The 12,982-nt window shown below is 44.3% G+C and overlaps 1 protein-coding gene across 1 annotated transcript in view; it reads left to right on the top strand.

Moving 5' to 3' along the window:
- SLC12A1 (solute carrier family 12 member 1) overlaps window positions 1-12,982 on the top strand; it is a 70,949-nt gene that overhangs the window by 28,532 nt on the left and 29,435 nt on the right. The window contains exons 14-16 of the mRNA XM_060259854.1: window positions 4,717-4,872; window positions 7,177-7,276; window positions 7,361-7,472. Coding sequence (XP_060115837.1) covers window positions 4,717-4,872; window positions 7,177-7,276; window positions 7,361-7,472 — 368 coding nt within the window. The remainder of the gene's footprint in view (window positions 1-4,716; window positions 4,873-7,176; window positions 7,277-7,360; window positions 7,473-12,982) is intronic.

Below are 12,982 nucleotides of genomic sequence, written 5' to 3'. Positions count from 1 at the left end.
AATATGGGCTTCATCCTCTGCACTGTGGAAAGCAGTGAAGGACAAGACACGTGGCACGGTGCGTGAGGCTAGGTGCTTCACTGTGGCAAGAGCTTAAGTGGGCAACTGCTCTGATTCAGTGGATACGTGGAGGTGACTGCAACGGGAGGAGTGTGAGAGGGTCCCTAGGGTTGCCAAGTCCAATTCAAGAAATATATGGGAACTTTGGGGGTGGAGCCAGGAGACTTTGGGGGTGGAGCTAAGGAGCAAGGTTGTGACAAGCAGAATTGAACTCCAAAGGGAGTTCTGGCCATCACATTTAAGGGGACAGCACACCTTTTAAATGCCTTCCCTCCATTAGAAATAATGAAGGATAGGGGCACCTTCTTTGGGGGCTCATAGAACTGGACCCTCTGGTTCAATCATTTTGAAACTTGGTGGGTGTTTTAAGGAGAGGCACCAGATGCTATGCTGAAAATCTACCACAAAAAACCAGCTCCCACAGAGCCACAGATACCTGCAGATCAATTCTCCATCATACACTATGGGAATTAGTCTCCATAGGGAATAATAGAGTGCCCAGCAGACATTTCCCTCCCCCCACACCTGCTTTCTGATGACCCTGAAACGGGGGGAGGGCCTCCAAACCAGGGGGATCCCCTGCCCCCATCTGGGGATTGACAACACTAGGGGCTCCACATAATACCCACTGGCCTCATAGAGCAGCCTGTTGGATCATAGAATCATAGAGTTGGAAGGGACCTCCAGAGACATCTAATCCAACCCCCTGCACAATGCAGGAAACTGACAAATACTTCCCCCTGTGCTTGATTATACTCCCTTTCTCCTGCATGCTTCTTAAATACTTTTCAAGTCTGAATGCACTAAGGGGGAAATGCAAAATATGTTAAAAATCACCGCATCACACTACCATCAGTTCCGTCCACTCAGTCTGAGGCCACAGGAGGCCAAACATCCATGGTAGGTGACGTTGTGGAGGCCTGGCATGGGTGAAAATATGAAGCACATCTAGACTTTCACTTTCTTTTCCTCCTTCTGTTTGGTTACCTTTTTCCTAGGGCTGACTAAAAAATGTCTAGCTAATTAATCTGTCTTTTAAATCAACTGCACTTGTATAATTTATATCCATACTAACAGAACCTGGAACAAGTGCCATTTTGATATTCTGCAAAAAGTATGAGATAATAAGATTAAAAACCAAAATTTGCATTAGTCATTAGAAAGAAAGGCAGTGGTTCATGTTTTCTTATTACAGAAATGTACCTCACCCAAAAACAGACTCAGAAGCTGTATAGCCCTACATGCCTCCACTCCCTGATTGACCCCACTGACAAACCAACTAAAGCTTTAGGTGATGGCTCCACAAATTGAAGCTTGCAGCCCTGTTTTTATCTGTGGAGAAGGCAATTTCCTCTTACTGAAAACAAATGCTCATCACATGCATGAAGATATTTATTTTCAACAGAAGAGAAACAGACCCCTTATTTCCAGCATTGAAGAACACATAGTGGTGACATAAATATATATATAAACTCCATTTATACAATTTCCTCCTGCTGCCTGAACAGAGGGGCACATTGTTTTTAAAAAAAGAGACTTCCCCCAACTATCTGTGGAGCTTCACAGTTCCAGATCAGGCAGGGGCCTCATTACTCAGTGCTGTTTGTATGTTGTATGGATTAGGATGCTATAATTACTTAGAATTCCAGTCAAAGCAATACTCTTTTCTCCGTCGGCTAATTTTTGCTGCCCAAATCAATTCGGGTATAGACATTCATAACTGCACAGCTACAAGACAAGAAACATTTTCAAACAGAAGAGACCACCACTCTGTTCTTGCTAAGGCGATCCATGTTACAACTGCCAAAGTTCATCCTTATAGTTGAAGTGCTTAAAAAAAAAAAAACTTCAAGGAAACCATTATCTCGAGTGTTTGATGAAGCCCAAACAATGCACAAAACAGATGAGATATTGGGAGAAAGAAATTGGGCTAGGCCCAACATGGGGTCATCAAACCAAAAAGGGGGGAAATGCCAGGTGAGAAGTGACTGGTTTATTATCATACGGAGCCCCTACCGGTTTCACTGTGCAGGCTTCATCAGGGGATCAGAGAATTCACCTACTGCTGGACCTAATTGCTATGAAAAGAAAAAGAAAATGAAGAAGATATTGGATTTATATCCCACCCTCCACTCCGAAGAGTCTCAGAGCGGCTCACAATCTCCTTTACCTTCCTCCCCAACAACAGACACCCTGTGAGGTGGGTAGGGCTGGAGAGGGCTCTCACAGCAGCTGCCCTTTCGAAGACAACCTCTGCCAGAGCTATGGCTGACCCAAGGCCATGCTAGCAGGTGCAAGTGGAGGAGTGGGGAATCAAACCCGGTCCTCCCAGATAAGAGTCCGCACACTTAACCACTACACCAAACTGGCTCTCCTACACCAAACTGACTCTCCAGTATTCGGTAAAGGTCCAGTATTAGGTAAATTATCTGGTCCTTCTGATTAAGCCTGCATGGGAAAATGGGTAGGGGCTTTGTATGACAATAAAAAGGTAAATATAATATAGTGGGTTCTATGCATTGATGAGGCGAGGTGGTCGTGATAAACAGCTTTTTATTAGATACAGCATCATAGGCAGCTGCACTGTAAAGACTGAAGAACTGGGCCAGTGGGGCCAGCTATATACAAAGCAGGGTTCCCGCACAAGCATGTTATTGGGTCATTCAAACTGACATGGGCTTGTGATTGGTGCAAGGGCAGCAGGGATTTGGATCCTGCTGCCTATTGTTCCCAAGTCCCCAAGCTCCAATCTTATGACTCCAATGAGCCAGGCAGGAACACCCAATTCAGTCTTCATTTAAGTCCACATACATAGCTGTAATGGTAGTCCCCTGTGAAGCACCCAGTCATTAACGACTCAAGGGGTGATGTCACATCCCAACGTTTCCTTGGCAGACTTTTACGGGATGGTTTGCCATTGCCTTCTCCAGTCATCTACACTTTACCTCCAGCAAGAGGGTACTCATTTTACTGACCTCGGAAGGATGAAAGGCTGAGTCAACCTTGAGTCGGCTACCTGAACCCAGCTACTGCCAGGATCGAACTCGCTTGAACTAGAGTACTGCAGCTTACCACATTGCGCCACGGGGCTCTTATATGATAATAAACCAGTCACTTATCATCTGGCAATTTTTCTTTTGGTTTGCTAAGATATTGGGAGAGTCATGACTGGACATTCCCAGCATCTTTAGATTAATTATAGATGTGTGGGGTTGCAAAATTGGACTAGGGTCACGTCAAGATGGGTGAAATGGTTAATGGTTGCATTCCCCAAACTGTTTCACAAATGAAAATTGGTTTCACTGCACTGTTAGAGAAACACTAACAACGGAACAGCTGCTTGGTTTTCTGTTAGCCAAACCAAAACACAACCCACTATATTTCCGCCACGTAGACCCAATCCGAAACTGCAGCTGTAATTTGTCTTTAATGACTGACTGGCATCTTCAATCTCTCTCACTTCTAAGTTGACCTTTAGCTGCTAGCACTTGCACAAATGTGAGAAATGAAAGGAGGGAATACTTGCTTAAAGGGGAATGATTTCTCTGCATCTGGTTTCCTCGAAAATAAACTAATGTTCCGTCTTGCTGGAGATGGAGTGTTGCACGCCATCCAGAACAAGGTAAATTTTACAAAACAAGCCAAAGATCTCAAACAGCAGGTCTGTTATGACTAGGGCCCAGACAGCCTTATACCAGTGTTCCCTCTACGCTGAGTTAGCGTGAGCTAGCTCACAGATTTTTGGCCTCCAGCTCACACATTTTTGTCTTAGCTCAGGAAGGATGACCCCAAAGCACACTAATTTATGCAGCAACTCTCAACTTTAATGACAGTAGCTCGCAACATTAATACCAGTAGCTCATAAAGTAGAATTTTTGTTCACAAGATTCTGCAGCTTAGAGGGAACATTGCCTTATACTGTTTTTCATTCTAAAGATCTACATGAATAGCATCAAAAACGCATTCTTTCAGATAAATGAACATATTCATTTGGACCTGCTCCCCATAAAAACTACACTGGATGGAGTGGAATGTATATTATTTATGAAAAGCTATATCTAGTAGGTGCTTGCAGCAATCCATACAAAACCACGTATGTGTCGGCTGGAGCAACAGTAGGACTGGTCACAAATCTAGGAGCTAGTCTAGGAGCTTTATCTATTCTTAGATAACGACTTGAAGCTTTATATAATACTTCAGAACCAAATACTCTGGTAAAATTGGAGGGGGGGACGTGGATATCTCTACAATATGACATCCCTACAATAATGTCTCCAAATATTTGGTAAACACATGCCAAGAAATATGGGCATATGAAGCTGCCTTATACTGAATCAGACCCACCTGGGTCCATCAAAGACTGGCAGTGGCTCTCTAGGGTTTCAAGCTGAGGTTTTTCATGCCTATTTGCCTGGACCCTTTTTAGTTGGAGATACCGGGGATTGAACCTGGGACCTTCTGCTTACCAAGCAGATGCTCTACCACTGAGCCACTGTGCCTCCCCTATGTTTCAGCACTTTCAAATGCAGTTGTAATGACAGTACAGTATATTTGACACATACTGGCTAAAATAAGTGTGTTAAATTCTCACCATGTATAGTCTTAACTTCCTTGTTCTTTCTAACCGCTGATTTAACCCCCTTTGGACTTCCCTAGGTTGGAGACCTGCTTTCAGGTATTACAACATGTGGGTCTCCCTTTTCGGAGCCATGCTGTGCTGTGGGGTCATGTTTGTCATCAACTGGTGGGCTGCTGTCATCACTTACGCCATCGAGCTCTTTCTCTATATTTACGTGACCTACAAGAAGCCAGGTAAGGCGAGGCCTAGACTTGGCAGTGGATCAAAATGCATCCGTCCTCTGTGGCACACCCAGACAGAAGTTAAGAAGGCTGCAATACTTAAGATACTGATATGTTGACAAATACATGGAAAACTGCTTCTCTCTGTTCTAGTGTTGCATGTATCCAAATGAACATGAGGAGAGTTGTCTCCAGGTAGATTGGGAGTAATGCAGGGGTTGTTGCAAGTGGCAGCATCAGACATGGCTCCGTTCTTGTGCTGCCGAGAGCACCTACCAGGTCCTACTTTGAAAATGCATTCTGTTACTGTATTATTAAATTATATATACTGTGCAAATACACGCTAAGATTCTGCTGCCAGCGCTACACCTGGCACGAACAGGTCGAATGTGAGGCTTAAACTATAGGCCAGGGGTGGCCAAACTTCCTTAATATGACAGCCACATAGAAGAAATGTCAGATGTTTGAGAGCCACAAGACAAGAAGGTTAGATGTTTGAGAACCACAAGATGGATGGAAGGAAGGAAGGAAGGAAGGAAGGAAGGAAGGAAGGAAGGAAGGAAGGAAGGAAGGAAGGAAGGAAGGAAGGAAGGAAGATGGAAAGAGAGGTGGGAAGAAAGCAGCTTTAACAAACCAGCTGGCTTGGTTTGGAGAAGTAATTTAAAAAGACAAATGCCTTCTGCAAGCTGGCCGATGGGGCAGTGAGGACTTCATTCCCCTCCCTACATTCCCATCCTTTTCCCCTGGGTATATTTAATTCAATCCCAGTGGAAGATAGGTTCTTTTTAAAAAAAAAAAAAAACTAGGGATTTTGCCTAAGAACGTGCAGCGACATTATTCACTCCTTCCTCAGCTCCTGGCGGGTGGCTGCTGCTACTTTCATCTGGCGCACACTCGCTCCTGCTAGGAAAGCCTCTGGGGAAAGGCAGCTTCTGAAGAACGGCTCCTCTCTAACTCCAAACATATATTTGCTAATGAGGCTTTTATGAGTAGTACAACTTGGCCCTTCTTCGGAGAACACCCACATGGCAGCGGGGGGGGGGGGGGAGTGGAATCAGCTGTTCTCCCAGTGCTTCTTAGAAGCTAGTCAATACCCCCTTTGCATTATGTACTGCACAAACACACTAATCCAAATGAACCAAGAACAAAATAGCTTGCATCTGAATGATTTTCTGCCTGGAATATTAAACACAAAACTGATTTCTTTGGTCAGTACTCATTCTAATATATTTTTCCCAGATATGAGCTAATTTAGGCAGCTCTCCAATTTTCTGTGAAAACAAAATGTATCTAGTCCTCACTGTTTCTGGAATGAAGCACATCACATTGCATGCGAATGAAAAAGCTACCTGGGGGACCCTAGTGTTCACACATATCCTCTTCTTCATAGGTAGGGGTGGAATTCTAGCAGGAACTCTTTTGCATATTAGGCCACACCCCCTGAATGTAGCCGGTCCTCCAAGAGCTTAAAAGGCTCTTTTGTGTAAGCTCTTGGAGGATTGGCTACATCAGGGTGTGTGGCCTAATATGCAAAGGAGCTCCTGCTAGAATTCCACCTATGTCCATAGGCATGGTTTTGGAAAGTAATAATTTCTGCTTTCATGGCAAATGATTGTTAACAGCAGAGCTACAAACTATGGTTTGTTCTCTATTCTCTTCCTTACAAACCATGAGTCCAGGGCTTAATCTCCATAGGAAACTAAGGGAAAAGAGCAAACTATAACTTGTGGTTTTAACATAGCAACAAACAATAGATTGCTGCAATAATTTTTTAAATCAGTTTTTGAGATGCATAATTAGAAAGAGAAATGGAGTCACAGTTCTGAGGATCACAGTCTGCTATTGCAGTCAAACATGACTATGATTAAATTTAGGAGTAATTTCTGATTCTCAAATCTGACTTTAGCAATAACATTGATAAAACAGGACTAGAGATCTACTCCCAGTTATGTCCATTATTGAATGATTTAAAAAACAGAATGCAATATATCTGTTTGGCTAGGGCTTTTTTTTGTAACAGGGACTCCTTTGCATATTAGGCCACATGCCCCTGATGTAGCCAATCCTCCTGGAGCTTACAAGGCTCTTATTACAGGGCCAACTGTAAGTTCTTGGAGGATTGGCTACATCAGGGGGCTGTGACCTAATATGCAAAGGAGTTCCTGCTACAAGAATGCCCTGCGTTTAGCATTCTACTTTCCGTATGACGACTGCTTACAGGACACAGGAGGTCAACTTCTGTAAAAGAAGGTAAAACCTAAAATGATTTCATAGGGGTTTAGGTTTAATATACACTATTTTCCTCCAATATAACAGAGGTAAATTGGGGATCATCTGCCCAGGCACTCTACTATGTTACAGCCATTGACAGAGCACTGGAATTAACTACAGTGGATGATCACGTGAAGAACTTCAGGTAATGGCTCCATGGAAACACTCAAAGATTTGTTGTGCCATAAATGCAATACCAGATGTAATCCACCTCTTTCTATCCTTACAGGCCTCAATGCATAGTATTAACAGGAGGACCCATGATAAGACCAGCTTTGCTAGACATCACACATTCGTTCACAAAGGACAATGGCCTCTGCATTTGCTGCGAAGTGTACACGGTAGGCTCCATGAACTTAAGTCTGCATTAGGGATGGGCACAAACCTAAAAAATCTGGTTCAGGGCAGCTCCTGAACCAAACCCGCAAACTGAACTAGCAGATTTGGTTCCCTCTTTCCACAGCTCAGTGTAGCCATGAGAAAGCGGGAGATTGCCCAGGAAAGGTTACAGCTGGCAGCCATTTAACCTGTTTTGCTTTCTCCACTCTAAAGCAAGGGGGGAGTAAAACCGACAGATTTAATGGCTCGCAGCCATTTAAATCTAACAGCTGATGGGTGGACCTACCCTGCTGTTAGGTTTAAATGGCTGGTGGCCATTTCATTAGTTTGTTTTGCTTCCCCCCACCCCTCAAAGCCCTTTCAACCTAACAGTGAGGCAGGTGCGGCCATTTCACTGCTTGGTTTTGCTTCCTCCCACTTCAAAGCTGGGGGCGGGGGGGGGGGTGAAACTGACCTGTTAAATGCCTCACAACCATTTGAACCTAACAGGTCAGCTGTGGACTCACACTGCTCAGCTGTTGTTAGGTTTAAATGGCCTGAACAGCCGAAACGGACAAAAGCCCAGTAAATGTTTGGGAAAGGCATCTTCCCTGAACATCAGTTCAAGGGCTCTGTACTGACCTGAGTTTGTACCGGATTTTGGCTCGTGAGCTGGTCCGTGCCCATCCCTAGGTCTGCATCACACAAAATGGCTGCCATGTGAATGTACTATGATGGAAGTTGGTTTATGTACCTCATGGGTTTGCCTTCCCAGCACCACAATTAATTTCTGTTGCAATGGAATGTTGAAGCAGCATAAAGGAAACCACACGGTGCCACTTAAAAAGCAGCAGTATGTGAACGACTTCAGTGCAGTCCTAAGAACTGCACTCTCCTAAGTTTGTTGAAGTCAGTGGGTTTAAAGGTAAAAAGTAAAAGCAGACCCCTGTGCAATCATTGCATCATTACCAACCCATGGGATGACATCACATCATGATGTTTTCATGGCAGACTTTTTACGGGGTGGTTTGCCATTGCCTTCCCCAGTCATCTACACGTTTCCCCCAGCAAGCTGGGTACTCCTTCTACCGACCTCAGAAGGATGGAAGGCTGAGTCAACCTTGAGCTGCCTACCTGAACCCAGCTTCTTCTGGGATCGAACTCAGATTGTGAGCAGAGCTTGGACTGCAGTACTGCAGCTTACCACACTATGCCATGGGGTTTAGGAGGGTATAATTCTGCTTTGGATTACACTTGTCAACACAGACATTTCAAGTGATCTCTTCATACTGGCCATTTTATATAGTAGGCTTTTATGTAGTAGGAACGTGCCATGGAATCAAGCAGTGGAACTCATTCCACAGGTTATGGAGAGCTGCATTCACAGTTGCCATCAACCAAAAGAGCCACATTTATTTCCATCTGTGGCATGAGGCCTGTAACTCAGGGAACTGGGCAACTAACCTGTCCTTCTGGCAAAGGCTGCTTCAAGATGGGAACCACTTTGCCAGCCAAAAGCCCTACCATGCATGGACCTTACCCACTGAAACATAGGGCATGAAGATAGATCCAGGTGGGCAGCCGTGTTGGTCTGAAGCAGCAGAACGGAATTTTAGTCCAGTGGCACCTTTAAGACCAACAAAAGTTTACTCACTGAAGAATCTAAAGAAGTCTGCATGAACATGAAAGCTCATTCCTTGAATAAACTTTTGTTGGTCTAAAAGGTGCCACTGGACTCAAAATCTGCTCTAGTGCTCAGAAGAGTGACAGGTGGCATGTCAAAGAACCACATATGGCTTCTGAGCCACTGACAGAATATTGCCAGAACAAAGGGTAAGTTTAGAACAGGGGCAGCCAAACTGCGGCTCGCGATCCACATGTGGCTCTTTCACAAGTATTGTGTGGCTCTCGAAGCCCTCAGTGCCCTGTCAGCCAGCTTGGAGAAGGCATTTCTCTCTTTAAATCACTTATCCAAGCCAAGCCAGCCAGCAGCTTGGAGAATGGATTTAAAGTTAAAGTTGCTTTCTTTCTGCCTTCCCTGCCCTCCTCCATCTTCCTTCCTTTCTTCCTTCTCCTTCCTTCCTTCCTCTCAAACATCTGACATTCATGTCTTTCAGCTCTCTTAAGTGACTCTTACATTAAGGAAGTTTGGTCACCCCTGGTCTAGAGAATAAGTTTCATATACCAATGCTATGCAGATGATAAAAGTGACGTTTTCAAGCATTGTAGGTGCACATTCAAGTAGGACAGGTCTCATGTCTAGATGGGACCCTTCTGCACAGGATTGTTCCTCTCTCCCTATAAGTCCACCCATCTAGCCAACACTCTTTGCTGATGGTGCCCTTCTTTCAGTAGTCTTCCCTTCCCAGACCTGGGACCTACCAAATTGCAAACATGCAGGAAGTCATATGAAAAGAAGAAGGGGACCCAGAGTTATAATAACCTCACTAGTGTCAAAACCAGGACCCACACACCTGAGGACAGGAGACACAAGCTCTGTACCAGAAGATCTATCATAATGAGGGACAAACCAAGGGTTACAGGCATGGAGGAATCCACCCCAGCAAGTGAATTGCCTCGCTATCCTGCTGCTCTGTTTAGCATGCTGGCATGATGACTGTAACCCTAACCCTTGGCTAGGCTTGCCAATCCCCAGGTCCCAGCGGGGGTTCTTCCGCTTTCCCAGGCTTCTTCCCGCCCCAGTCAGCTGGCTGGCGGGGGGAAGCCCCACCCCCAGAGGACCATGTGCCTTTCCACCTCTGGAGGCTCCGATTGAAAGGCTTCCTCTTGGGATGGTGTGTCTGTGTTACTTTGAAGAAGTTGGCAGCAACTCATGAGTAGAGACTCCAATCCCCCTTTAGAGTTGCCAGAAAGGGGGGGAGGGGGGAGGGAAACGTCTGCTGAGCACTTCATTATTCCCTATGTGGAGATCGATTCTCATAGGGTATAATGGGGAATTGATCTGGAGGTTTCAGGGGCTCTGGGGGAGCTGTTTTTTGAGGTAGAGGCACCAAAATTTCAGTATAATATCTAGTGCCTCTCTCCAAAGTACCCCCTCCCCAAGTTTCAAAAAGATTGGACCAGGGGGTCCAATTCTATGAGTCCCAAAAGAAGGTGCCCCTATCCATTATTTCATATGGAAAGAAGACATTTAAAAAGGTGTGCTGTCCCTTTAAATGTGGTGGCCAGAACTCCCTTGGAGCAGGTCCTTCTATTAAAAAGGGCACACACAAACACACAAAAAGGCAACACTATAGGGACTCATGACCTTGCTGGAACAGGTTCATGTCCCAACAGAGGATCTTGATTATCTTGATCTATTTGTTGGAGACTGCCATACGCTATCAAATAAGGTCCATGATGATAAAAAAGAAAACTTAAATAATTTAAGAAAATTCTTAAATTATTTTAACACTTGTTTCAAATCTGGTCTTTTATTACTCTTTGCTTAGTGGTTAAGTCTGGTGTAATGGTTAAGTGTGTGGACTCTAATCTGGGAGAACCAGGTTTGACTGCCCACTCCTCCACTTGCACCTGCTGGAATGGCCTTGGGTCAGCCATAGCTCTGGCAGAGGTTGTCCTTGAAAGGGCAGCTGCTGTGAGAGCCCTCTCAGCCCCACCCACCTCACAGGGTGTCTGTTGTGGGGGGGGAAGACATAGGAGATTGTAAGCCACTCTGTGTCTCTGACTCAGAGAGAAGGGCAGGGTATAAATCTGCAGTCTTCTTCTTCAGTCTTCAGCCCATCCTTTTCACAGGTTGTTTGTTGTGGGGAGAGGAAGGAATTGAGATTGTAAAATGCTCTGAGACTCCCGAGTGAAGGATGGGGTATAAATCCAATCTCCTCCTCTTCCTCCTCCTCTACTTCTGATCTGAATTGTTATTTTAAACTATTTCTATTATTTTAAACAATGGATTAGAATTGTTTCTTTGGATAAGCATTTAATTATGTTAACCAGGGCTTTTTTTTTTGGAACAGGAAAGCCTTTGCATATTAGACCACACACCCCTGATGTAGCCAATCTTCCAAGAGCTTACAGTAGGCCCAGTGTGGCCTAATATGCAAAGGAGTTCCTGCTACAACAACAACAACAAGAAGCCCTGATGTTAACCATTTTAGAACACAGGAGATGTAGAAGTATCAATCTCTCAATTTTATAAAAACAAAAATTGTTCAGGATTGCAGCAATTTACGAAATAAAAAACCTAAAATATTGTAGGCCTGCAACCCAGACCAAGACAGAAGCTTGCTGGTCTTTCTTGCCACAGCTGACCTACACAACTGAAGTTAACAGAAATTTTACTGTATATTCCAGTAGGGATATTACGAGCCTCTAAAATAGCCTCAGGTCAGCAAGATTTTTTTTAAAAAATGTATTGTTTTTCACACCGTGTTGGGAGATTTTTATTTCTGCCAATATTTAATGTAGCTTTTTCTGTGCTGGTGTAAGCATTTTGGTTGTTTTCCTCTTTTTAGAAAATTTAAGCCGAGCTTAGTTTTATTGGCTAATAAAACTTGTAATACAATGAACTTCAGCGATCCTCATAACGGGGGAAATAAGGTAGCGATAAAAAAAGTAATGTGCTGCCAATTGGGTGCCCATTATGCTTGTAAAGGTTGCTTATTTAACCCCCATTTGGCTGCCTTTCTTTCTTTTTTTTTACCCTAATGTAAAGCAGTATTGTTTACGTTGTGCTGTGAAAAATGTGTGCAACCAGGGACAGCACCTTTCCGGACTTTGCCGTATCTCAGGGACACTCTGCACAGAGAGAACTATTACTAGATTATCATCAATCATCATTATTGCTCGTACAGCATCATCAGTATAGACTCAGGGAGCTTTCCATCTAAAATCTGTCATAAAGGAGACAATCAAGAGAGGGGAGGGCAAACTAGGGAAGAACAGGCATTCATTTCAGGCACTTGTGCTCAAGCTTAAATCCCCAGTAGATAAGGGATAATGTGTTATACACTAAAGCAGGGGTGTCGAACATATTTGTTATGAGGGCTGAATCTGACATAAACGAGACCTTGTCGGGCTGGGCCGTGTGCATCATAAAATGTAAATCCAGGCAGTGGAGACATAAACTTTATAAAGTACGCAGACAAACACAATTAAAGGGGTTTTTAAAAGCTTAAAAGATTAGCACTCTTGCAATATTTTATTTAACCATCTCTGATAATTGAAGGAAGCAAGAGAGAGGGAGAAGGAAGCAGACTTGCTCACGGGGGTGATGGGAGCCCTCCAAGGGCCTGATTCGTCCCCCAGGCTGCATGTTGGATAAGCCTGCACTAAAGGCTTCATGAAAAATGTGGATTTTGATGAAAGACTGGTTCACAAGACACCACCACTACCATTTCCCAACTCACAATGGTCCTCGGGAGCCACTGTCTGCCATATGGGGGAATTGGGTTGCCAGGTTCAACTCAAGAAGTATCTGGGGACTTTGGGGGTGAAGCCAGGAGACTTTGGGGGTGGAGCGAGGAGCAAGGGTGTGACAAGCATGATTAAACTCCAAAAGGAGTTCTGGCAA

This window comes from Heteronotia binoei, chromosome 19 (assembly GCF_032191835.1).
Source record: "Heteronotia binoei isolate CCM8104 ecotype False Entrance Well chromosome 19, APGP_CSIRO_Hbin_v1, whole genome shotgun sequence".
Classification (NCBI taxonomy): domain Eukaryota; kingdom Metazoa; phylum Chordata; class Lepidosauria; order Squamata; family Gekkonidae; genus Heteronotia; species Heteronotia binoei.
The sequence above is the reverse complement of the archived record's forward strand: the minus strand, read 5'-3'. Positions and strand labels throughout refer to the sequence as shown.